This window comes from Phyllostomus discolor, chromosome 8 (assembly GCF_004126475.2).
Source record: "Phyllostomus discolor isolate MPI-MPIP mPhyDis1 chromosome 8, mPhyDis1.pri.v3, whole genome shotgun sequence".
Taxonomy (NCBI): domain Eukaryota; kingdom Metazoa; phylum Chordata; class Mammalia; order Chiroptera; family Phyllostomidae; genus Phyllostomus; species Phyllostomus discolor.
In genome coordinates this window covers 90,836,131-90,862,237 of record NC_040910.2, presented here as the reverse complement: position 1 = coordinate 90,862,237, position 26,107 = coordinate 90,836,131, and the positions used below count along the sequence as shown (strand labels likewise).

At 52.8% G+C, this 26,107-nt stretch overlaps 1 protein-coding gene across 2 annotated transcripts in view; it reads left to right on the top strand.

The window, feature by feature from the left end:
* Positions 1-26,107, top strand: part of MRC2 (mannose receptor C type 2) — a 52,648-nt gene that overhangs the window by 8,604 nt on the left and 17,937 nt on the right. For both annotated transcript variants that reach the window (XM_028519907.2, XM_036033537.1), the window contains exons 2-8: positions 19,410-19,811; positions 20,510-20,683; positions 20,887-21,051; positions 21,263-21,376; positions 21,812-21,955; positions 24,527-24,715; positions 24,879-25,033. In XM_028519907.2, the coding sequence (XP_028375708.1) occupies positions 19,410-19,811; positions 20,510-20,683; positions 20,887-21,051; positions 21,263-21,376; positions 21,812-21,955; positions 24,527-24,715; positions 24,879-25,033 (1,343 nt within the window). The remainder of the gene's footprint in view (positions 1-19,409; positions 19,812-20,509; positions 20,684-20,886; positions 21,052-21,262; positions 21,377-21,811; positions 21,956-24,526; positions 24,716-24,878; positions 25,034-26,107) is intronic.

Here is a 26,107-nt window from a genome sequence, read left to right as displayed (position 1 = left end):
CCCGTTGTACAGGACGAGTTGGAGCCCTGGCGCTGGTGGCACAGTGGGTTGGAGCAGCGTCCCAGTATGCCAAGGTTGCGGGTGTGTCCCTGGGCGGAACAATGAGTGAGTGCTGCTCTCTCTCCCCCTCTGCTTCCTCTCTCTAAAACCCATACATTAATAAAGGACACGTGGGAGTTGGGCTTCCTCCCCTTGCAGGCCTTTGTAGGAGGCTCAGCCTTAGAGTGCATTCTCCCGAGGAAGCTCTTGGTTGGGGTGCTCACTGGTTCGAAGCTCTTCCCATGGACAGCCTCCCAAACACAAGCCTCCTCCTGCTGCGCTGATCAGCTGAGTGTTTACAGAGGAGGCCACGGGAGAGGACTCCCACACCGTAACACAAGCTTACACTTAGCAGCAGGACACAAAATTCTACAGGCGAGGAATGGCAGTACGTGTGGGTGAGGCCAGAGTACAAATGAGAAAAGCAAGGGGTGCAGGGTGGGCTTGCTGCATTTTAAGAACTTTATGATGTGTCTGTGTAACATCAGGCAACAAATGAGGACTGGAGACTCCGTGACTATTTACAGAGCGCACGGAACCTCCTGGGGTCAGTGTTACCCAACTGAGCCAAAGAGGCTGCAGTCCAAGATCACATATCCAATGAGGGGCATTCTTCCAACAGCATTTTCTCACTTCATGTCACTGTAGTTCTCATCTTGGTAATTCTCACGATACTTCAAACTTTTTTATTATTGTTACTTTTTAAAAAAGATTTTATTTATTTATTTTTAGAGAGGGAAGGGAGGGAGAAAGAGAGAGAGAGAGAAACATCAATGTGCGGTTGCTGGGGGTCATGGCCTGCAACCCAGGCATGTGCCCTGACTGGGAATTGAACCTGCGACACTTTGGTTTGCAGCCTGCGCTCAATCCACTGAGCTATGGCAGCCAGGGCATATTATTGTTAATTTTTTTATGGTGATCTATCATCAGAGTGGCCTTTAATGTTACTATTGTAATTGCCTTGGGGCAGCACAAACTATGCCCATGTAAGGAGAACTTAATCTGTAAAGGTTGTGTGTGTTTTGACTGCTCCGCCCACTAGCTGTTTTTCTCTCTCTCCCCTGTCTCCCCTCCCACACACCCCTCAGGTCTCCCTTTCCCTAAGACACAACAATATTGAAATTACGCTAATTAATAATCCTACAATGACCTCTTAAGTGTTCACGTGAAAGGAACAGTGATAGGTCTCTCACTTTAAATCAAAAGCTAGAAATGATTAAGTTAGGGAAGAAAGCATATTAAAGGCCAGAACTGACCCAGGCCAGAGGTTAGGCCTCTTGCACCAAATTGTTAGCCAAGTTGTGAATGCAAAGACAGTTCTTGAGAACAAATGATAACAAAGTAAAACAGTCTTATTGCTGATGCAGAGAAAGTTTTAGTGGTTTGGAGAGAAGATCAAACGAGCCACAACATTCCCTTGAGCCAAAGCCTCATCCCAGGAAAGGCTCTAATTCTTTTCAGTTCTGTGAAGGCCGAGAGAAGTGAGGAAGCTGCAGAAGAAAAGTTTGAAGCTAGCAGAGGTTGGTTCATGAGGTTTGAGAAAATAAGCTGCCTCTATAGCAGAAAAGTGCAAGGAGACGCAGCAGTGCTGATGTGGAAGCTGCAGCAAGTCACCCAGAAGATCTAGGTAAGATAATTAATGACGGTGGCTGCACCAAGCAGGTTTTCAATGCAAGTAGAACAGCCTTATATTGGAAGAAGATGCTATTTATGACTTTCATATTTAAGAGAGGAGAAGCCAATGCCTGGCTTCAAATCTGTAAAGGACAGGCTGACTTTCTTATTGGAGGCTAGTGCAACTGGTGACTTTTTGCTAAAGCCAATGCCTATTCACCATTCTGAAAATCCTAGGGCCCTTAACAGTTAGGCCAGATCTACTCTGCTTTGCCCTATAAATAGATCCACAAACCTGGATGACAGCTCTGGTTGGGTAGCTCAGTTGGTTAGAACATAGTTTCGATATGCCAATTGTGTGTGTTTGGTCCCTGGTCAAGGCATGTAGAAGGAAACAACCGATGAATGCATGACTGGAACAACAAATTGATATTTCTCTCTCTGTCTCTCTAAAAAAGCAATCAATTAATTAATTCTTCTAAAAGCCTGGATCACAGCACGTCTATTTACAACATGGGTTACTGAATATTTTAAGCCCACTGTTGAGACCTACTGCTCAGGGGGAAAAAAGATTTCTTTCAGAATATTACTAACAATGCACCTGGCCACCCAAGAGCTCTAAAGGAGATGTTCAATGACATTAATGTTGTTTTCATGCCTGCTAACACTCACATACCCTGCAGCCCACGGATCAAGGAGTAACTTTGACTTTTCACACCTTAGTATTTAAGAAATGCATTTTGTAAGGCTGTGGCTGCCAACACAGGAACTCTGATGGATTTGGGCAAAGTAAGTTGAAAACCTTCTGGAAAGGATTCCACATTCTAGACGCCATTAAGAACAGTTTGGAGGAAGTTGATCCTAACCCTCTCGGGTGACATTCAGGTTTCCAGACTTCAGTGGGGACCGTGACTGCAGATGGGTTGGAAATAGCCAAGCACTAGAAGTGAAACCTGGAGATGTGAGGGAATGGCTTCAGGGTAAAGGGTGAGGCGTTCCTTTTTGTGCATAGAATCTACTGGTGACGATGTTGTGAAGATTGTTCAGGTGACAACAAAAGGTTCAGAGTGTCACGCATAAAAAAGTGTTGCATAAACTTAGTTGATAAAATAGTGGCAGGGTTTGAGAGGATTGCCTTCAATTTTGAAAGTTGTTCTCTGTGGCCAAAATACTATCAAACAGTGCCGTGTGCTTGCTACAGAGAGAAAGCAGTCGTGGAAGGAGGCGTCCGGGGGTGCGGTGGGCTTGGCTGGTGTCTCATTGTCAGACATTGCTGCAGCCACCCTGACCATCAGCAGCCACCGCCCGGTCAGCCCGCAGCCATCGACACTCAGGCAAGACCCTCCACACCGAAAAGGGGGTGACTCACTGGAGGCTCAGGGGATGGTTGGCATTTTTAGCAATACAGTATTTTTAAATTAAGGCACGTACAGTACATTTGTTTAGACATAATGCTGTTGCATGCTCAATAGACTACAGAATAGTGTAAACGTAACTGTTACATGCACGGGGAAACCAAAAAATGCCTGTGACTCGCTTCATTGCCGTGGTCTGGACCTGAACCCAGGATATGTCTGAGGAATGCCTGTGCTACTGCTTATGTGCCTCTCTCCTGTCTCCCTCTCCGTGCTGCCCGCACCCACCACCAATCTCTATTTTGTGTTTATCCACCCCTTGCTTTACAAAATTTTAATTCTTGTCCTGGCTGCTGTGGTTCAGTGGATTGAGCGCCAGCCTAGGAACCAAAAGGTTACCTGTTTGATTCCCAGTCAGGCCAGGTCCCCAGTTGGGGACGTGGGAGAGGCATCAGATCCATGTATCTCCTATATGTTGAGGTTTCTCTCCTTTTTTTCTCCCCCCCTTCTCCTCTCTCTAAAAGTAAATCAATAACATCTTTAAAATATTTTAAAATTATTTTTCCCCTTTATTGATTCCAGAGAGAGGGGAAGGGAAGGAGAAGAGAGGGAGAGAAACATCGATGTGAGAGAGAACATCTGCTGGTTGCCCCTTGCATGTGCCCCGACTGGGGGACCTAACAGGCAACCCAGGCACGTGTCCTGGCCAGGAATCGCACCTGAGATCTTTCAGTTTGAAGTTTAGCACCCAACCAACTGAGCCACACTGGCCATGGCAAAAACTTTTAATTCTTGAAGTATAATATCGATACAGGAAAGTGAACACATCATGAATGTTCAGCTCTGAATTTTCACAAACTGAACACACCCATGTAACCAATGCTCAGATTCAGCAAATAGGAACACTACTAGTATTCCAGACACTCTTAAACACTTTCCAAAGGCTTAGTAGACATGGGTATTTCTTCTTCGTGAACTATCTGTTTAAATCCTTGGTTATTTTTATCTCTTCAGGTCTTAGCACCTTACAATGATTGGAGTGTATATTTTTCTCTTTGGCTTACATGAGTTTCTTGCCATATGTGTTACAAATATCTTTCCCTTGTTTGTTGTTTATTTAAAATTTTTATTTCAGAGTATCTTTATTTATCCCTTCTCTTCCATACACTTGGCCTCTCTGGTGAAGTTCACAAAACCCTTTGGGGTCAGACTGGGTTCCCCTCTTCATGGAGATCTAGTGTTCACCCTGCAACGTGCCCCTAGCTGTCTGTTTGACTGGCTCTCCTTTCCCCCTGGGCCCTCAGCAGGGCATCTGCCCTGGCGGGCGCTTCGGTTAGGGAGCTTGGATGAGGCTGCAAAAAGACAATGTTACAGACATATTTTCTTCAGGGTAAGAATACATTTTTCTCAGGCTAGTGAAAAAGGATATCTATTCATAGTATCCAATTCAAATAATAAGTTATGAAATAAAGAAAAATTACCTGAAATTTCACCACAAAAAAACAGCCACCGCAGACATTTTGGAGAATATCCTTCCAAATTCTGTGTCCTCTCCTTTCCTTCCCTCTCCCTGTGTAAGACTTTGAATAGATGTTTTCCTGCTGACTCGGAACATTCTTTCACGTGCCATGTGTCATCGGTGGGTTTCCACCCAGTGCTCCCCCTGGCTATGGAGGGTTCCGCTGTGCCAAGGCACCATGACTAACCCCTTGTTGGACATTCAGGTCATATCTCTTTTTATCACCAAATATATTTTTTAAAGATTTTATTCAATTTTAGAGAGAGTGGAAGGAAGGAGAAAGAGAGAGAAATATCAGTGTGTGCTTGCCTCTCGCACACCCCTTACTGGGACCCAGGTATGTGCCTTGACTGGGACTTGAACTGGTAACGCTTTGGTTCACAGACTGGCACTCAGTCCACTGAGCCACACCAGGCAAGGCTAATTACCAAATATATTAATTGAAGAAAATACAAAGAGAAGAAAATGAAAATCACCAGCTGTGCCGTAAGTCAGTGGTAACTGCTGTTAACACGGAGGCACGTGCAGAGGTTCTGGGACTCTGGTGTGCTTCAGAATCTTGTTTACAATCCAGATTTCCTTCCCCCTGTGATTAGACTCAGGAGGTCTGCTGTGGGGCCGGGGCACTGGCGTTGCGAACAAGCTCCCCCTCGGATTTGGACGCCCGAGTGCAAGAACAAGAATGCAAAACTGTCTTTTAGGATGTCACACGATTTAAAAGAAAATAGAAATGATGTCATACTGTACTTTTCAGTTATTAAAAATCAGACTGAACCTCTACCCACATCTAAATACTTTTATAAATTAATTTCTGTTGTCTGCATCAAATCAGCAGTCCACTGTGGGAGTGTGTCTCAGTTTCCTCACTCAGCCCCATACCACTGACATTCATTTCCCCAGTCGTTGCTATGACAAATAATGCTGTGTAATAGCTAAGTCTTGGCATAGATTCTTTTTTTCTTTTGTATTTCAATCTACTTATCTTTTAATGAGACTATTTAAAGAGCAGTTTTAGATTCACTGCAAAATTAAGAGGAAGCTGGAGATTTCCCATATAATCCCATGATCAACACCCCCCAATGGAGTGGCACATTTTTTATAATCAGTGAATCTACAATGACACATTATTGCCACCCAAAATCCACTGTGTAGATTCTTAATTATTTCCTTAAATTCCTAAGAAGTGGGTTCTGGGGCCAAGTTCCCCTCCAGGAGGGCTGCTGGCTGGGGCCACATCTACAAAGAGCATAGGCGGTGAGGCGGTGGGGCAGTGTGCCCGGAGCGGCGCCTGGCCCGTGCCCGGGGCTCTGTGACTGTTGCGTGCGGCAAGCACGAGTGTGTCTCCACTGAGCAGATGAGGACGCTGAGGCCTGAAGGGGCCGGCTGACTAATCCAAGAGCGGGAGTCCAAGCCCAGCCTGTGCCTGGAGCCTGAGCTCCCTTACCCGTGTGACTGACTTTTAACTGATGTCAGAGAGGGAGGAGCAGTGATGGTCGTGGGGGCAGTCTTTTCTGTGGCCCCACAAATGTGTGGAAGAAACAGGAAAAAGAGTGAGAGGGTGGGGAGGGAGAAGGAGCGGGGTGCCGGGGGGGCGGGTGCATCAGCGCTGGCATGCCTTTGTAGGTCACGAGTGTTGTGATGTTACAATGGTGGGGTGTGTGTGTGTGTGTGTGTGTGTGTGTGTGTGACCCTTTGCCACTGTTCAGGGCCAAAGCAAGACGAACTCACCAAACGAGACCTGAGCCAGAGTCGGGTTCTGTGGGCGATGCAGAGAGCTTTTGCTGGCTTCAAGGATCTTTAGATGCCCCCTGTGTCTCTCTTCCCTCGGCTTTATTTACTCCAGAAAGATTATAATAATATAATAGAAAGTTACATATAATCCCAACCTCCTGGCACGAGAAATAATTTCATGTTTCCCTTCTTTTCATTGTCCTTATGTAGATCTGTGTTTAGAGGAGGGTATAATTTAGAGGTTGTTAAACCCTAGCCCATAGGACACAGGGCAGCTTGCCTTTCCGCCTCTCATGGTCCAGCTCAGCGCAACACGCATGTATTGAGCACCTGCTGAATGCACTGAACTGGGGAGACAAGTGGATAAGACACAGCTCCTGCTCTCAAGGAAGCACTTAATGGGGGAGAGAGACCCTAAAAGGATCATGTCAGAATTCCTGTAGATCTCACCAGGAGCCTGTGAAGAGGCAGGGAGGGTATTTTATAATTCAGTTTACAGCTAAGAAAGTAGTTTGAGTCCCCTAAGCTCATTTAGGTTGGGAGGGCGGGATCAGATCTGAACTCCTGGGCTAGATTGCAGTCCTCAGCCCTGCTCCCCACGGGCCCCACTGCCCCGTGCCTGCCCGAATCCCCGTGAGGGTCCCTCACTGCCACTGTCCTCCTCCTTCGCAGCGTCTCCCCTGCCAAGTGGCACAGGCATTGCCCCACCTCCTTTCACACTCTCCCTTCCAGCCGCATGTTTTGTGACCTCATTTCCCCTCTGTGACTGCCCTTGGAGTTTATTTCTGTAGAACCAGAATGTGCTGGGTGCGCAGCACGCCCTCCCAGAAGTCCCCGCACTTTTCCCCACCACGCTGTCTGTGGCCCTTGCTCCTTGCATCTCCCTTCCGGGCACACCTGAGGAAGGGTTCAAATGTTCAGAGGCCAGAATCAAATGACGCTTGCCAGGGACCAGGCACCCACGGGAATGGGAGGGGGACTCCACATCTGGACCGTAGATTTATTTTTCTTTGAATTCTTCTGAAGAGCAGCTTAAACACTCGAGTCTTTGGCCTTATTTCCTCTTGTAATTTTCTCTCATCCAAACTGCAGTGTCTGCTAAGCCCGGTTCCCAGGCTCTGTGCTATGAAGCAGATTCTTGAGCTCAGGGCCCCAGTCCCGACAGAGGGTCTTGCTTAAATATCAGAAACGATAATGACCTTCTGTTACTGAGTGCTTACCGGCTATAGCGCACCTTCCAGGGTTTTCTTGCTTAATCCTCCAGAAACCCCTTAGGCGGGTCTTAATTAATGTCCTTCCAAAAGTGAGGCTCGCAGAAGTGAGGCAGCCAGCCCAGGGCCCGAAAAGGGTTAGTCCAGAGTCAAGAGCCACCCTCCACCGTGGTGCCTCCCTCCGGAGAAGGTGCGGGTAGGTCCCATCGACCTGTCATCGCAGAAGTCAGCAGGTGTTTCATTTTTGGCATACAGTCTTAGGGAGCTCCTGAAGGTTCCCTAGCAAAAAACACTCTAAGTTCAGTTAACTCCAGAGAGGGCCATGGTTTGCTCTTCGACCCAAACAAGTCACCTTTGAATGTCACCGAGTCCGAAGGTCAGGGAATTGCCAGCGAGTAGAGCAGAAGCTCGTTATGAAATGTGTTCTGCTGTCTCAGGACTGTATTGTGCTGTGTCTCGGACACATTTCGTGAAGGGAATGCAGCATGTCACAGGGACACTGGTGGCAGGGCAGTGGAGCCTTATTTAGAGGAACTCACCCCCCCCTTTTTTTTCCATTCGAAAGAGGCACAGCCCCTTGGTTATTCTTTATAGAGCCCAGGATACTGTCTCTATAAAGTAAGAATGTGGAAGAATGTTTCTCTACTCTAGTAAGAACAATGTGCAAGTCCAATAATATGTGGCCACTCCCCTTCCACCTCAGTGTCGGGGTGTGGGGCACAAAAGGGACGAGTGGGGACTCTGGCAAGCTGGAGAGCCTCCCCCTGGGTGGGCAGTGCCCCTGGGGGGCTGTGACTGGCTCCCTGCAGGTGCCCCAGCTCAGTGTGGTCAGGCCTCTCAATATTTCCGAGAGAAGCTGGAAATGCAGACTTTCTATGTGAAATCTGTGCAGTTTTAAATGTTGGCTTGCTTTTCTTTCACACACTGTGAAGGCCAAATGCAACTTGCCTGTGGGTTACAGGTTCAAGTACCTGGAACAATTGTTTGGAGCTCAGCTCTGCAGCCAGTCTTCCTGGCCCCCCATCGGACTCTGCCCATACTGTCAGCATTAACAACATGTTGAATCTCGGTTTTTTAGTATCAGTTTCCTTAGCTGCCAGATGGAATTTTACCTACTTCTGAGGGTCGCTATGTGGGTTAGCAAGAGGGTTAAAGAGAAAGCCTTGGAAGCCCAGTGCCTGGTACCTAGTAAGCACGTGGTAAACTTGAACCTGTGTCATGATAAACTTTAATCTGTCTCTTTGTTTGTGTAAGTGCAGGGTGGCCATATGTATGCCCCAGTTTGCCCTGGAGAGTCCTGGTTCAGGCTTGTCGTACTGGTGTAATGATTGCGAACTCCCCTTCTCATTCCCGGTACAAGACAACCGGTTATATGGCTCACTCCCATCGGCCATTGCTGGCATGATGCTGTTGCGGACTCGAACATGTTTCACTCCCAATGAAAAGGTCATGGTTCCAATCGTATGAGTATCGGTGGACGAGTCCGGAACCCTTTGGCGCTTCCATGCCCACGTTACAGAGATTGTCAAGATAAAAGTTCTGAGATCTCTCAGTTCATCTTCATTCTGTCGCTGGGCAAACACTCACTGTGATGCCAGGTGGTAGGGAGAGGCCGAGGACGGACCTGGGTCTGCCTGGGTGCTTGGCCACGGAGCACCTCCTGTGCAGGGAGGTGGGGACCCCTACTCTTCTCTTCTGCTGTGTGAGAAACTGCTACCAGAAATTGTTCATAAAATGTTTCTGGTGAACTGAATGTTTATTCTTCAAACCTCAGTTTCTCACAAACAAATTATTCCATTTCAGTGCAATTCTCTGCACATTTCTTTTTGTGAGTGGGTAGTTACATTCAAAAATAGTATTGATTTCACTGTGGAAAATTGGAAAATAGACAAAGGCCTCAAAAGTTTTTTCTTCATTTTTGTTGACTGCAGTGAGCAAGGCGACATGTTTTATTTAGCTTTAAATTACACCCCCCCACACACACACTGCTGCTCGAACACCTCTGCAGCCACATTGTCAAAACTAACTTTAAAAAATTACTCTTCTAAATTTGCCTGGTGTCTCCACAGCGTTCCTCACTCATTAATTCATTCTCAGCCAGCCAGGTATGGACCACCTAACGCGGTGCTGGGGTTGCCGCCCCCGCGGGCTCTCCTTTCAGGGATTTTGTGGAGTAATCTGCTCCCGACTCCCTCCCACGTACACGTGGAACTGGTGTGGGTCGGGAGGGGCCTTCGGCGACCCGCTGTAACGAGTGGGTGGGCCTCGTTGTGGGCCCTGTGGTTTCTCCCAGCTGCAGGTGATTGCTGCGCCGGGGCGTGTCCACGCCCCCACCCACGCGCGCTTCCCGCCAGCGGCGATTTAGAGCTGGGCCCAGCTCCAGTCTGGGTTGCAGAGTCCTGCCCTTCGCGCGGGGTCAGGGAGGTTGGATTGTGCTGGCTCAAAAAGCCACTTCCGGACGCGACCGGAGCCGGCCGTCACTGTGAAAGTTGCCCCCGGGGAAGGAAGTGGCTTTGGGCTGTTTATTTTGGCTGGGAGCTGGCCGACCGCGCCGGGGGCCGTGCGGACCCGGCGTTTGCAGAGTTGGGTTGGGGAGCCGGGCGACCTCGGGGCCTCCGGGAAGGCGCTGCGCCGGAGCGCTGCGGGACCCGCTGGAGAGGGGTTGCCGGGAACCGGGGGCGCGGGACGTCGCGGAGATTGCGCGGCTGGGTGTGGGGGGGGGGGGGTACGTCGGGGAGGGTCAGCGCGGAGGCGGGGGTGCACTGGGGAGGGGCGCTCGGGGAGGGGGCGCTGTGCCGAGGTGGGGCGTGCACCGGGGGCAGGGCAATGTGCTGCGCAGAGGTTCGCCCCAGCGGCCGCGAAGACCCAAAGGACGGGCTGGTTCCAGCACCTCATGTCCTGGGACAGGGTAAAGGAGGAAGGTAGGTCAAGGTGTGCCGGCTCTTAGGATTCTCTGGTGAGGTAGGGACATGGAAAAAGGGCAGGGGAGCGAAGCTGTGGGACTTCCTGAGAGTGGAAGGTTCCGGGGTCAGGCCAGAGGTTAGAGGCGAGATCCGCTGTGACGGTGGGTGGGTGGGGGGTCATCCTACAAGATGGGTCCCGGGAAAGGACAGGCCGAAAAGGTTTTAGTCTGAGACTATGAAAGCAGCAGGGGGTGAGATTAAATACCGTTCAGTCCAAGAGACGACCCAAGGCAGGTGAAGATTGTGTTCCAGACACCCCCAGGGGCCCCTGCACTGAGCCAAGGACCACCTGGGGGCCCCGGGGACCAGACAGAACCTGGGGAGGGTTAGGGTTGCCTTTCTTAATTTACATGAATTCCATCCCCCAGCACTCCCATCACAATCCCCTTCTCTTGCATTTATTAGGTGGAGGTGATAAGCCCACCCTGAACCCATTCCCTGCCAGAATTTGCTTTAGCATCTTCCTGGAGCACAGCGTATCACAATTGCCAGACATACATTTTAAGCGGTGCGAAGAGCATCTCTAGATATTAACGGTCAAGGAAGCTCCCTGCAACTGGAGAAAAAAAGAGAAAGACACACACACACACACTCTCTCTCTCTCTCACACGCACACACACACACACACACACATATACTATACGTGCAAGCAGCAGAGTCCAAATGGGGCCATATTTTTGGTTTTAGTCACAGGTACTTTTAAGCCGTGTAGAGCCTGAGGTTTGACCTGGCTGAGGAGGAGGGGCTGTTGGGGGTGGGGGAGGAGAGGGTGAAAAGCCTGGAGCGTGGAGGGTATGGGAAAACGCACACAGTCCATGGTTTTGGTGGAAATATTGAACAGTTGGACAGGGTATTGGGGCCTCACTGTCATGTGACTCCCCTGCCCTCCACAGAAGGGATACCATCCCCCCACATGCAGATTCCCTGTGCGTGCCTGGACATGGACACAGGTTTTAGCAGAGGTGATGCAGGGTGGGGTGCTGAGTCCCCAGGATTGGCCTCTCAGCAGGGCGGGGCTGGCAGCTTCTGCTGACTCAGGGACATTTCTAGGCTTGGCCTCAGGGCCAAGCTGCTCATTGAAAACAGCTGCTCCTCTTGGCCGGCAGCCCTGTGGGCGGCTTCTGACTCTCCCTGGGATGACCCCTTGCCTCTGCGGGGAGGGGTGGCTGACTTCAGGAGAGGCTCAGCGGCTGGAGGCCACCCTGCCGTACCCTCTGGACCAAATCTAGTCCCCAGGGCTCCCCAGCTGACCCCTTGTCCCCAGCTCTGTAGGAACCGAGCCAAACTGGTTGTTGGGTCCCCAGCCTTTGCTCCTGCTGTTCCCACAACTTGGAACACCCAGCTTGTTCTCGTCTCTGCTCAGGCCTTTCATGGTTTTGACGTGCCTCATTCAGCAGATACTTGTTGAGAGTGTGCTGCGTGCCAGGAACTGTGCTAGAATTTACTTCCTCTGCGCTGCCTTCAGCATGATGTCTTCAGCTTGTAATGGAGAGCAGCCGTCTTATCCGAGGTCAGACCTCTGGCTGCCTCTGCTGCTGGGCTGAGTCCCAGGAAGCTGCAGGGACAGCTGAGAGCTTTGCTCCTGAGAGGCAGCCAGACGGCCTCTGCGTTCAGCCTCGTGACTCCACCAAAGCATTGCGTGTACCTTGCAGCAGACGGGAAATGAGAGGCGACAGTGACCGTCAACAGGCAGGAAGGAGATGGGTCGCTCAATGGAGAGCAGATGGCTCTGACACCCCGGTGCCTTGGGGTGGAGAACACACAATGCAGTGTACAGATGTGTATTAAGGACTCACACACCTGAAACCTATGTAATTTTATTAACCAGTGTCACTCCAATAAGTTCAATAAATTAAAAACAAACAACAAAAAAACCCCAGTGGCCTCTGAACACAGGAACACCTTTCCAGGATGGTGGCCTGGATGTCTTGAGAAGCAAGGAAGTATGGGTCACACACCAGAAAGACTCCTGTCATGCTTCAGTCGTCTGGAAAACCCGTTTCTAGCCTACGGGTGCAGGTTGCCTGCAGCTATGCAGTGTACAGCAGACCTGACTTGTATTTCTCGCACTTGTGTGTTGCCTGCAGCTTTGCTATGGATGGCTTTGTGAGCTCTGCATCTCGGTTTCACTGGAAACGTCAGGAGCGCATACTGTCTGATTTCCCGGTAGTACAGTGCTTCGCAACTGCTTGTTGCCTGCACTATTGAGGAAGCCTCTGGGGGAGCAGGGGAAGGGTGCTCAGGAGCTTGAGGTGGGGTGCGGAGGCTGCTGCAGGCCCGGAAAGCTCCTAAAGGGTCTGGTGGTCAGAAGGGATCCCGGAACACTGGCCCCAGGGAAGTAAGGAAAAGGAGCCAGTGTTCCAGACCCGGGGCGAGGCCCCGGCTCCAGGACATGGGGTTGTGAGTTTATCAGGATTCTTTTGGTTACAAGGACAGAACCCAGTGCAGACAAGCCCACAAAATAAATGGGGATGTGGCTGCAAATGATCAGAGCCAAAGAAGAGCCTTAGGAACTCGGGGACTGGGACTGGCTGGTCAGCTCCACTGGGACTCACTTCTCCTTCCATCTCGGTTCTGGGCCTCTTCTTGTGTGCTGCCCAGTCTTGCCTGCAGTAGAAAGGTCTTCTCATGGTAGCAAACAAGGCCATTGGCAGCCCCAGCTTAGCGATCTCAACAGAGAAAGAAAACTTCGTGTATTTCAAGGGAGGACCCTGATCGCTGTGGCCAGGGAGATGGCCACTCTTACTGGCCAAGAGTGAGCTTTGCACCCACTCACATAGCCAGAGGTACAGGAAAATCCTTTATAAATAGTGATGAGAAGGGAATGGGAAGTTTGCTGGGCAGACAAAACAAAGGCCAGAGACTGAGCAGTCAAGGACGTGGTCAAGGATTCTGTCTTCATCTTCCACGCAGAGCCCAGCACCTGCCAGGCCATGTGGTGTTAGGGGCTAGATTAGGTCTACACCGCTCATGGCTACGCCTGACACCTGTGAAATTCTCAGTAAAGATTTGTTGAGTGAATAAATGAAAGACATCAAACGGGTGCTTAACATGCAGTCTCCTGCCTGGCTTCACTCGTGTGTTCACTCGCCCTCTGTGCTGGGCCTGGTGTGGTTGCCAATGAAACACAAGAGGTCGTCTTTGTCCTTGGTGAGGACTATACCAAGGTCCTAGCGAGGGGCAATGACACCTGAAGCTCTCACGCATGTGGAGTGAGGCTAGGAGGGTGGGTGAGGCAGAAGGGGGCCTCCTCAGAATGGGGGGCATGAGGACTCCCCACTCTGAGCCCCTCTCTGCTCCGTGTGGGCTTGCTGAGAGCATGGACGCAAAGATCAGAGTCAGACATCGAAATGCCTGTGTTCCCGTCCTTTTCCCCTTGGCGGACTGTGCTCAACCAAAGCTCCCTTCCTCCACTGGGCCCTGGAGAAACAGCCTCCCCTCAGCTTTGGGTGGAAAATGCTCCCCCAGAGCTCCCTAGCCCCCAGCTTGGCAGAGTCATCGGGACCCATCTCCAAGAATTCCCCTCAGCCTCCCCTTCGCTATTCACCTCCCTGCAGACCCCCCTTCTCCCAAAGTCCTCGTCCTTTTCTCATTGGCTGCCAAGGCCATTTCATGACCTGCATTCGTCACCTTCTGCCTCCTCCGGGTCCTCTGTGTCTTCAGGGAGTCTCTCTGCCCTTGGAAGGCACAGCCGCCTCCTATGTCCCCCAGACACCTGGGTTTTAAAGGGACCCAAACCCCACTGTTCTCTAACCCGGACAGCGCTGTGCATTTGCCTGTGGCCCCAGCGTTGCCTGGGACCTGCCGTGCACATAGTGGGCACTCCAGGAGGATGTGTAGATTTGATCCCAGGATGTAACAGGACGGGGGGACTTGCAGCCACAGTGCATGTGACAGAGGAGGAAACTGAGGTACGGCGATTGGGCATCCTCATCTCTCTCCCTGTGTGGGCCTCAGTTTCCTCATCTGTCCAGTGAGGGAAAGGTAGCCCGATGCCAGTGGCATTGCCTCTCCCGACCGATGTGGGTCCCTCTCAGACCCCTCATTTGCCATCTGTCACTGCTGCACAGCAGGGCTGGGGTTGCTGAGGCCAGTGTGTGCGTTTTCTGGTCAAGGAGGCCGGACAACGTTGTGCCCTGGGCTGCAGTGGGCTCCTGTGCCGTCTGGGGCTGTGTTGCCCAGTTCCTCCTCTGAGAAGCGTCTGTAAAAGCAAGTACTGTTTTCTCTCTTTTCCGGTCCCAGGCCCTTTCCCTACCTCCTGCTGAGGGTCACTTTCTGTTCCGACCGTCTTCGCTGACGTGGAGTTTCTGAGAACCAAACACCCAGGCCCTAGAGGAGGCTTGGGCAGGCTGGGGTCAAGTCCTGGGGCCATTTTATGGTTCTTGGGGGGTGCCTGGAACAAGGTGGACGGAGGGTCCCCCCAGGGAGGGGTGAGCAGCTCTGTCGGTTGCCCTAAAGACCCTCAGGAAGTCACCTGTGACTTGCCCAGAGAGGATCCCCAGCCTGGTGCCAGTGAAGAAGAGCGTGACCAGTGTCCCTGCCCTGCCAGCCTTCCGAGGAGTTTTGAGCGCTCAGTGACAGGAGCCGTGGGCACCCGGCTTGAGGAAAGTTAATCTGGCAGCTGGGACAAGCAGCAAGAAGGCAGACTGGTCAGCTGTGATTTCGAGGCATGAGATTCATGTATTTGTTCCTTCAGTGCTCATTAAACACTACTGTGTGTCAGGCAGAGCCGTGGGCACGGGGGACCCAGTGGTGAGGACTGAGAGAGTCCCTGGGCGGTTATGAACAAGAATGGAGACAGAAAATAAACAAATACGTCAGCTCATGAGTTCTGGGAATGGCAGGATAGCTTGTATAAAAGGGGCCACCTCCTAAACCTGACAAGCTCAAGGGAGGTGGAAAATAACCACATGGGAAGGTCCGGACATAAAAATTCTTAACCAAGAGCTGGTCCTGGCAGGCAGTCCGGTCCAGGCCTGGACGGGTCCAGTCTTACCGTTAAATATTGTCTTTTTACATACTTTTGAAATGTCAGGTAATCTCCTTCTCTAGACCCCTCAGGCCACAGCTGCCCTGGGAGACCACCAGTATTTTTTATCTTGTTGGCCACCTCTCTGCTGTGAACGTTCATGGTTGCCTACCCTGCACCCTCCGATGTAAAGAAAGTGTGCGTCTCGGTTTCACCCTTTCCCGGGTTCCAGAGATTGTCCCCTCTTCTGCTTTCTCCCGCCTCCTTAATCTACCACCGGTGAATTTCATGAAACCCTCCTTACAGCTTGTCCTTTGATTCTGATGTCTAAAATGAGCTGCAGAACGTCCATTCTCTGCAGCATTTTCTCAGTCCATGAGATGTTGCTTCCCGGCAATTGTTGTCAGTTTGGATCAAATACACTCATAAAAACTCTCCGCAGTTTTGGAGTTTCGTATGTTGACATAGTCTGACTCTCTGGCCAAGAGTGCGTGTAGACTAAGGACAACAGAAGAAACGCAGTGGTTAGGGAGCAATCAAAACCAGACGGATGCTGGGGAGGAAACAACCTTTGAGAGAAGAGAAGCAGATGAGGGGAGTGACCCCTCGGAGCCGATTTCCCCCGGGAGTACTGCCCCCTAGGAGGTGATGGTGTAAGAACATCCAGACCCATAAAGAATTTTTATAAAAACTTATTGGAGAAAATACAGACAACCGTAATTGAACAACAATAAAATAATTTAAAAGAAAATAAAATCTCAAAAAAAAACCACCCCAACTTATTTGATCTAAACAGGATATACCGGGAAGCAAGCTCTCAAGACTGAGAAAAATACTTCCAAGAAATGACAGTTTGCTGCTGCTTCTCTGCCTTTGGAATTAAGGAGGGGCTGTGAGGAAGATTCCAGGAAGGTGGGAGAAGGCAGGCGGGGATTGGACTGTGGGGTAGTTAACAAGATTCTGTGCTCTCCGAGGGAGGCCTGAGGTGTGTTAACCTGCAGGCACAGGGGCCACGGACAGGCTCTGCTTAAGGCAAAGACAGGTCTTCTTCCAAAGCAGTTATTTGCCTGGGGTGTGACCACCCACCGCACCGTGACCTGCCCAATTAGGAATTTGTGATCAGATCAGCCTGTGAAGTTATTTTCCCTAGAAGCCCTTTTTTGTCCACAGAGGAGCTCAGACAGAAAGGCGCAGTTTCACTGGTCAGAGTTGGAGGCTGCCAGACAAGCTAAAAATCGAGAGGGAAACCTCTGGAGAGGAAGGAGCCATAGAGACGTTCCCTGCAAATTCTCCTCGAGGTCTTGGTGATTGCTCACCTGGGCATGGGCAGTCTAACCTGGGAGGCTCTAGGGAACCCAGGAGGAAGCGGCAGCTGGGAGGCAGGGGTTTTGGTCACTACATGGTCTTGAGGAAGCAGTTTGGAATTCAAGTTCCACCGAGTTAGAGGCGCTTAGTAATTGCCTAAGGTTTTCCTTTTTTTATTTTTTTTTTAGTTTTAGTTTTGTTTTGCTTTTAGATTTTCCTTTGAGCCCTGGCTGGTGTGGCTCAGCGGATTGAGTGCTGACCTGAAAACCAAAAGGTCACCGGTTCGATTCCCAGTCAGGGCACATGCCTGGGTTGCGGGCCAGGTCCCCAGTTGGGGGTGTGTGAGAGGCAACTGTTGTTTCTCTCCCTCTCTTTGTCCCTCCCTTCCCCTCTCTCTAAAAATAAATAAATAAAATCTTAAAAATATATTTCCTTTGAAACTCCAGAAGGGCCTCACCTTATGATTAAACCCAAGGCTAAGGGACACACCCTAAAACTAAAGGCAAAACAGCCCCACCCTCGCAAAGCCCAAAACCAAGCCCCTGCAGGATCGAGGTGGTGCACCAGTGATCTAACTGCCTGCCAGAACAAAGCCCAGCATTCTTCGTAGGAAGATGAACCCAGACTCCCTGAAGCACGCCCTCCACAAGGCCCCATAGAGAAGAAAAGAATCCAGACTCCTTACAACATTATTTACAATGTCCAGTTTATGATCAAAATTACTAGACGTGCAGGCAGGGGGAGAAAATGACCCATAATCAAGAGAAATAGACGCAGATGCTGAACAAAATATCAGGTAAATGTCAAGAGAATTACAATCAAGGGATTGGATCACCCTGTGAAGTTCCTTTTGGTGTGCCTTTTTTTACAGCACCCCTTTTTGGTCCACGAAATTCATCATCATTTTCTTTATGACTTTCAACACTCGAATGTCATTTTTAAAAGAACTTGAGAACTTACTTGCATCTTCGAAAGTCATTCTGGCTGGCCGTGGAGAATGGACTGGAGAGGGGTGACAGGGCCAGTGTGGGGGAACAGGAGGCCGGGACCGAATTTCAGCTCCATCTGTGGCCAGCCTGGGACTTTGGTCACGTATTCTTGCCACCCTTTAGGCAGGCTCTTTACCTCTAACGTGAACTAGTAACAGACAGTAACAGTCGTCATAGTGATAAACACTGCAGCTGAGCGTAGTCCGTGCGGGCGGGGCAGGTGATGGTCTGGTGTGCGTCAGTCATCCTGGGTGGCTTTATGATTGAAGGTCCGCTAATCTCCCGGAGCTGGGATGCCCAGAGGCTGTATCTTTTGAAATTAGTTCCTAGGGTCTTAACAAACGTGATATTCATCTACAAGCTACATATGAGTCAGAGTCAGCACTTACAACGTCAAGAATGGTGGGGGGGGCAGTTACAATTTCCCACCGCTACAGTAGCGCCCTTCCTGTGTGCCGGGCCCTTGTCCAAACACTTCACACGTGCAGTATTACCTCACTTAACCTTTACAACAGTCTTTTGTGTTTAATTTTGTAAACTGATTTTTAGAGAGAGGGGAAGAGAGGGAGAGAGACAGGGAAACATCGATGCGAGAGAGAAACAGTGATCGGCTGCCTCTTGTTCGTGCCCCGACCTGGGACCGAACCCGCAACTCAGGTGTGTGCCCTGACCAGGAATCGAACCTATGGCCTTTCAGTTGATGGGATGACACTCTAACTGAGCCACACGGGCAGAGCCCTTTACAACAGTCTTATGATGAAGAAGCTTGAGTCAGAGAGCAATTAAGCGACTTGCCCAAGTGACACAGTAAGAGGCAGAGCTGAGATTTGAACCCTAGCAGTTAGATTCATGTTTTCAAGGATTCACACTTCCTGTCTCCAAACTCTTCTCACGTTTCTCCCCACCCTCTTTCCCTTTAAAATATAATAATAACTTAAAGATATAACAGCTTTGAGGTATAACTCACATGCTGTAGAATCCACCCATTTAAACCGTGCAGTTAATGGGGTTTCAGTATATTCAGAGCCGTGCGACTGTCGTGACATTGTAGTTTGAGAACACTCCCCCCCCCCAAGAAACCCGTGCCTTTCAGCAGCCCCTCCCGCCCCATCTCCGCTGCCCAGCCCCAGGCAACCACTAGCCTGCTGTCTAATCACTGAAGTCTTGGCTTCTTCATCTGTAACGTGGGTGCACTGGGGGCCGCTTAGATTTCACTGTCTCCCACCAAGTGTCTCCGCAGTGAGGTGACTGGTGAGAGGACGCAGGATGGGGGATCCAGAGAGCCACATGCTGTCTGGAAATGGGAGTGAGATGGCTATGGCGCATGAGTGGTTGGGTGTGAGGGGTGGTGAGTGGTCTGGGGAGACTCTAGATGGGAGGAGAGGATGGAGCCAAGGACGCCGAGGGGCAAGGGGAGGAGCGAGGCCAAACGACGCAGGCTGGAACGCTATGGCAGAAAGCCGTGCTCTGCGACAGCGGCAGGGACAAAGGTTGCAGTGTGTGTGATGGGAATGCCTCCGCTGCTCCTAAGACCTTCAGAAAAGGGTGTGGGACCCACTTGCCATGTGGAGTGGGGTTTGCTTTTGGGGGTGGGACGGAGGGCGGCAACCCAGCACCAGACTCATGGTCAGTGCCTGTCTGTAGGTGGCGCTGGCCATCGAGGGCTCACCAGGAGAGCCCCGGTGACGGCTTCATGTCCCGCCTTCCTTTCCAGAGCCCAACGTCTTCCTCATCTTCAGCTATGGACTGGAGGGCTGCCTGGAGGCCCAGGGTGGGCAAGTCAGGGTCTCCCCACACTGCAGTAACAGCCTTCCTGCCCAGCACTGGAAGTGGGTCTCGCGGAACCGGCTCTTCAACCTGGGTGCCATGCAGTGCCTGGGCACAGGCTGGCCGGGCACCAACACCACAGCCTCCCTGGGCATGTACGAATGTGACCGGGAGGCAATGAACCTTCGCTGGCACTGTCATACACTGGGTGACCAGCTGAACCTGCTCCTGGCCGGCCGAGCCGGCAACTCCTCGAAGGCCGGCACCCCTGAGCGCGGCGACCAGACCCGCAGTGGCCCGTGGCGCATCTATGGCAGCGAAGAGGACCTCTGTGCTCGGCCCTACTACGGTGAGAGGCTGCTTGCAGGGGAGAGTGTCCGGGGCACTGCAGCCACAGAGGGACGGCTCCAGGGACACGGCCTTTGGCAGTCACAGGCCCAGTGACAGGCAGAGCCCTGACAGTCACATCTTTGATTGTGACGGGAAGCATTTTGAATAAGAAAATTAACTTCAAAGCATTTCATTTACTTTTTAAAAACTTACAAAATTAAAAGTTGAGGTTTTTACTTGTAAAGACCTCAAATAGTACAAAAGTGTCCGCTGTAAAATTTCCTTCCCCGGGCCTACTCTCCAGGGAGACCCCAGGGTGACCCCCAGGGGCAGCTCCGTCCTGGGGTGCTTTTCCTGGAAGCCACCCTGACTTCCAAGATGGAACCTGGGGAGGAGGGGTGCACAGTGGAGCCCCCAGGCTGGGGAGCTGCATAGGGATTCCTTCAGGGTCAGGCCTCTGGGGGTGACTTGGAGGCCCCCTCTCCCAGCTGGAGTTTGGACAGCCGTCCGGGGCATTGGATCCTGTGGGGTGAGCAGCAGGACCTCTCTCAGGCTCCTGGGATGATCTGATGGCAGAGGGAGCCTTAAGGCCACTCTCCAATGCCACTGCCCCTCCCCCTCCGCTGACCCCTGCCCAGCCCGGCTCCCTGCATTATAGGGGGCAGGCACCTCAACTTCAAGGACCCCAATGCCAAAGCCTGGCTCCCTTCCTTGCAGAGGTCTACACCATCCAGGGGAACTCCCACGGGAAGCCCTGCACCATCCCCTTCAAGTACGACAACCAGTGGTTCCACAGCTGCACCAGCACGGGCCGCGAGGACGGCCACCTGTGGTGCGCCACCACCCAGGACTACGGCAAGGACGAGCGCTGGGGCTTCTGCCCCATCAAGAGTGAGAGCGGGGTGGCTCCTGGCGGGAGGCTGGCCACGAGGGTGTGGCGGGTGGCAGGACTTGCGGGGCTGGGGTGAGAGGTGGCCCCTCCTCACAGCGTGGGACCGTTTGTGTGGGGCCTCCGCACTCTGTGAGGGACCCCTGTGTCGAACCCTGAAGTAGAGGACTGGGGAGGGACCTCTGCCTGGCTCTCCTGGTGGCAGGTAATGACTGTGAGACCTTCTGGGACAAGGACCAGCTGACCGACAGCTGCTACCAGTTTAACTTCCAGTCCACACTGTCGTGGAGGGAGGCCTGGGCCAGCTGTGAGCAGCAAGGGGCAGATCTGCTGAGCATCACCGAGATCCACGAGCAGACCTACATCAATGGTGAGACGGTGGGCAGCCCCCGGCTGGGCTGGCTGACCGGGGTCCACCCACCTGAGGACAGGGTGGGGTGCCAGGACCCTGAGACCTGCTCCTACCTTTGGAGGACGCTGAGCCCTTTCTGCTTGTGGGAGTAAGGATGGCGTTGGTGGGGGCAAAGTGGGAGGGCTGCGGATGGGCGGCCAGCTTCTCACTGTCACCGTCTTGCTGTCAGGGCTCCTCACTGGCTATAGTTCCACACTGTGGATTGGCCTTAATGACCTGGACACCAGTGGAGGCTGGCAGTGGTCGGACAACTCGCCTCTCAAGTACCTCAACTGGGAGAGTGGTGAGGCGCAGGATTCGGGGTGCAGGGCGGCCTGGGGACCCTACGGGCACCATCTCCTCAAATTGGAGGTGGGAGGGGGCAGATTCCGCACCTCCTGGAGCGGCCCCCTTGGCCCACGCAGTGCTCTGGTGTGACTTAGAACCTAATGCTCAGGGCACAGGACTGGGTTTCAGGCCCGTGTACCCAGCCCACCAGCAGCCTGGCCAGGGAAGCTGGGTGGGGCGGGTACCAGTCGCTGAGCAGAGCCCAGGACACGTGGGCCCACAGCTGAGAAAGCAGTGAGGCCCTGCCGTGTCCAAGGAGGGAGGGCTGAGTGGGGACCTGGGCCTCTCCAGCTGGCTCAGGCTTCCTAGGAAGCAGGAAGTTCAGAGAGGGCTCCAGGGGCCGGGGTGTGAGTCTCTCTCCTGGGGTGCTGGCGCCCTGCCCTCCCCACAGATCAGCCTGACAACCCAAGTGAGGAGAACTGCGGAGTGATCCGCACGGAGTCCTCCGGCGGCTGGCAGAACCGCGACTGCAGCATGGCACTGCCCTATGTGTGCAAGAAGAAGCTCAACGCCCCAGCTGAGCCAGAGCTTCCCAGTGAGCCTCGGCCTGCCCATCAGGGTGGGGTGGGGTGGGGTGGGGTGGGGCTCCTCACAGCACAGCCACAGCCTCGCAGCACAGGTGACTCTGGTCTGCCCTGTTCATAGTTAACGGTTCGGTTGAAGTCTGAACTCACTGGGAAGTGCCATTAATTCATTCGGGGATTTGTTGAGAACTTTGTTAAATGCTGGTTTTACCTTGTCCTTGTGGAAGTCACAGTCTGCGGAAGGTGGCAGACATCTCAACGCACAATTGGAATATCCTGAGTTATGTGCTGTTACAAAGACATGTGCAATAATGTCAGTACAATAGATGCCTAGAGGAGGGATTGATTAAGCTTCTGAGAGTGAAGGAGGATTTCAAGGAAGTAACATTTGATTTGCGCCTTTCCAGTTCAGTGTAAAGTTTAACAAGGCGAGTAGAGGTGGGAGGGAGGGCCCCTTGGCGGAGGGAACTGCGCGCGCAGAGGTGTGGCGGCGCGGAAGCACACAACAGTTGCAAGGTTGGTGAGCGGTCTGGTTGGAGTACAGACTTGTGACTTCTTAACCTATGATCCCGAGACCAGCAGCACAGCGTCACCTGGGAGCTTTTATAAATGCAGGGTCTCAGGCCCTGCCCCAGATTAATTGAGTTAGGACCTGAACTTCACAGGACCCTGTATCTGTGATTCCTGTGCACATGCCTACCATGTGACAAACCCTGGCTGAGGGCGTGGCGAAGAGAACGATTTGGAAAGGCAGGCTGCAGCCAGCCCCCCGGGGGTCTTGGCTGCTGGGGACGGTGTGGGTAGGGCCAGGTGGGCCGTGGGAGCCTTTGCAGGTTTTTCAGCCAGGGAGTGCCTTGCTGACATGTGTGATTCATAGGGGCCTCAAGGAGGAGTTGGAGGGAGTAGGAGACAGTGGGCGGGGCATTGCTTTGGGGATCCTGCCCCTCACCGGTGTGCGGTCTCTGAGTTGCAAACAGAGTAACTTCGTGTCCCTTGGAGGCTGGTCTGTGAGGCTGGAGACCGGCCTGACCCACAGGGGCCTTTGCAGCCTATCTGTTAGGTTGCACAGGCTCCCACAGGGGTCCAGGGACCCTGAGACTGGGGAGGAGGGAACTTTTCCAAGCAAAATACAGCAAAACCAGAAAAAAAATACACAAACTCACCGGAAGAGCTTACAGAGCGAAAGGTCTGCTTCTGACCATTAAAATGTCAAAGACTGAATGAAGGCCATCAGCTCCTGCTTTCTCACCCCCTTCCCCCTGGCGGGGGGGGGGGGGCGGGGAGAAGCAAAGGCTTAAACCCTGAAGGCCCACCCTTCACCTAGGGTACCTCACCTCTAGCACCAATTCTAGGCCTTCCAGAAGCTGCTTTCTGAGGGAAGGAGGGCCCAGTGTGGGCAGGCCTAGCCCCTTTGGTCCCCCTTTTCTGTGGCTCACCAGGGAAAAAAAATTCCCTGTCCCCGGGATCTCCTAGGTGTGGTCCCTGTGGCGGGTCCTCTCTGACTGTGGCTTTTGATCCCAGGCTGCTCACCTCTGCGGAGGCACTTCTCTGGGCAGTTTCTTCTGCCTGCATTTCCTGAGCTCCCTTCTTCCCCCGGCCTGAAGCGGGCCCCTGGGTCTGATCACCCACTAAACTCTGGTTCTGTCTGGGCCAGCAGCCTTGGGTCTTTGCTCGGTGGTCGGCAGAGGTGACTGACATGTCCAGAGCCCAGGAGAGATCTGCTTTGGCTTTCAGACATGCCCACTTTGCTGGGCTGGACCCTTTAGTGCTTCCCAGTATGGAATGGATCCCAGCATGTCCCAGTCAGGGGCGATGCTTCGAGTGGGCACACGCTATCCCGCCCAGCCAGGCAGAATCCTGCCCAAGCCTGACATTGTGGGTAGTTTGGTGAAATGCCAGGGCCCAAGTGAGGGCTTGTCTGTCTTAGCTGCCCTTGGGCCCCGATCCCCAGAGGGTAAACCTGAAATGCACAGAAATGGGGGCGTGGAAGGGCCTGGGACCCATCAGTGTGTCAGCCCTGGGGAGCAGGGAGGGGAGCTGGGTTGGGGAAGCAGCATTAGGAGAAATCCCAGCCGGGGATGCCAGCCAGTCAGCAGGGACTTCACCTGCTGCCCACATGGTGGGGCCCCATTTCCTCAGTCCCTCCAGCCTGGACCACCAGGGCCAGCTCCGAGTCCACGTTCAGTAGATGGTATTTGAGATAGTGACATCGGTTCCTTTTACTGAGCCAGGTGGACGTGAACTAAGTTTGAAACTTAGAGCAGGAAACTCCACTTATAGAAGAGGAAACCGAGGCTCCCAGGGCTGGACGGGCCCCAGCTAGAGGGGCCATCCTGTCTTGGCTGGAGTCTGCCACCACACCACCACCTCCCGGGTCTCTGCCACAGGGCCTCCAGCAGCCCCGGAAGGCTTTGTCTTTTCATCACTATTCGGCCCTCAGACCTGTTCCGGCGGGAAGGGTTGGTGTGTGACAGGTTTAGGAGGAAATGAATTTGAGGCCCTGCCTGTGTTAGTGCCCAGTGGGTCCGGCGCCCATGCTGGGCAGCTGGATGCCTGAGCAGCGGCCTCGGGGGTCTCTGCAGATGTGCGGGCCAACGTGAAGGTGGAGTGCGAGCCCAGCTGGCAGCCCTTCCAGGGCCACTGCTACCGCCTGCAAGCCGAGAAGCGCAGCTGGCAGGAGTCCAAGAAGGCGTGCCTGCGGGGCGGGGGCGACCTGCTCAGCATCCACAGCATGGACGAGCTGGAGTTCATCACCAAGCAGATCAAGCAAGGTGAGGGGCTGGGAGTCCGCTGCTGGTCTGGGGTAGAGGGCAGGGCCTCTGGATGCCCATCTGGTCCTGCCCAGGAGGCTCGGGGATTGTCGCCTCCTCCTCTGCTGATGGCCAAGGCTGACCTCTCCGTGTCCTTGCTCCCTTCTCTCCTGCTGCACCCCAGAGGTGGAGGAGCTGTGGATTGGCCTCAACGATTTGAAGCTGCAGATGAATTTTGAGTGGTCTGATGGGAGCATCGTGAGCTTCACCCACTGGCACCCCTTTGAGCCGAACAACTTCCGGGACAGCCTGGAGGACTGTGTCACCATTTGGGGGCCGGTGAGAATCCCCTTTCTATACCACAGGGCCCGAATGCACCCCAGCCTTCTGGTGTTATCCCAGTCATATCGGTGCCTGCCGGGAATCCCACCCTAGTGCCTTTCAGAAGCCCCGTCTTCCCCCTTCCCCCAACCTCTTTCCACGTGGAAAGGTTGCCAGTGTTTGACTCTCCCCTTCTTCCCCCAACTAGCTGGGTCACCTTGGGCAAATTACTTAACCTCTTAGTGCCTCAGTTTCCTCATCTGTCAGTGGAACACTAACAGTGTCCACCTCAGAGGGTCACTGGGAGGATTAAAGGAGCTAATTCTCATGAAGCTTTAGGATGTTGCCTGGAGCCTTGCTGGTCTCCTGCCAGCTGCTGTTCTGCCGGCAGGTGGCACCAGAACCCGCATTACGTGGACATGCTCCACGGACTGCACTGAGACTGCTCTGTGCAGGGTCTGGTCTCCTCATGAACTTGAGGGGCGATGTCTGTTCTCCATGGCTTTGCCTCAGAGGCAGTGTGTGTAGGTGGAGGAGCTGGTGCAAGACCTCAAGCAGAGATAAGAATCCCTTCGTGAAAGGGACGACACCATAGGGATAGACCGCCCACTCCAGGGACAGATAGGACACTCTCCCGTGAGACACCACAGATCGTGCCAGGGACTGTAAAGACACAGCCATCTAGAGTAGGGGCTGCCATTTTCAGTTCTAGAAACAATTTTTGCTAAGCGTCTGCTACACCCCAGGCGTTCTCCTGGGGGCAGGCACACAAGCACCTCTGCCCTCGGCTGGAGCTGAAGGCAGACAGACAGCGGCTGGGGGGCAGAGGGCAGGGAGGGGCTGAGGACTGCATTCCTGTTGAGCTCCATCATCCGAGATCCAGGTCTGGGGGCAGTGTCTCTGCCCGGCCTGGCTCTGCAGTTACTGGCTGGACACCGTGCAGAACTGGGAATCTCATCTGTCTGTCCTGCCAGTAAGCTATAAATAATCTAAAGGAGCGTCTCTTCCCATTTAGACAATGCTCGCCAACCTTTCAAGGCATTTGCGCATCAACTCTGTTTGCTCTCATCAGCCTGGTGAGGCTTCTGGAAC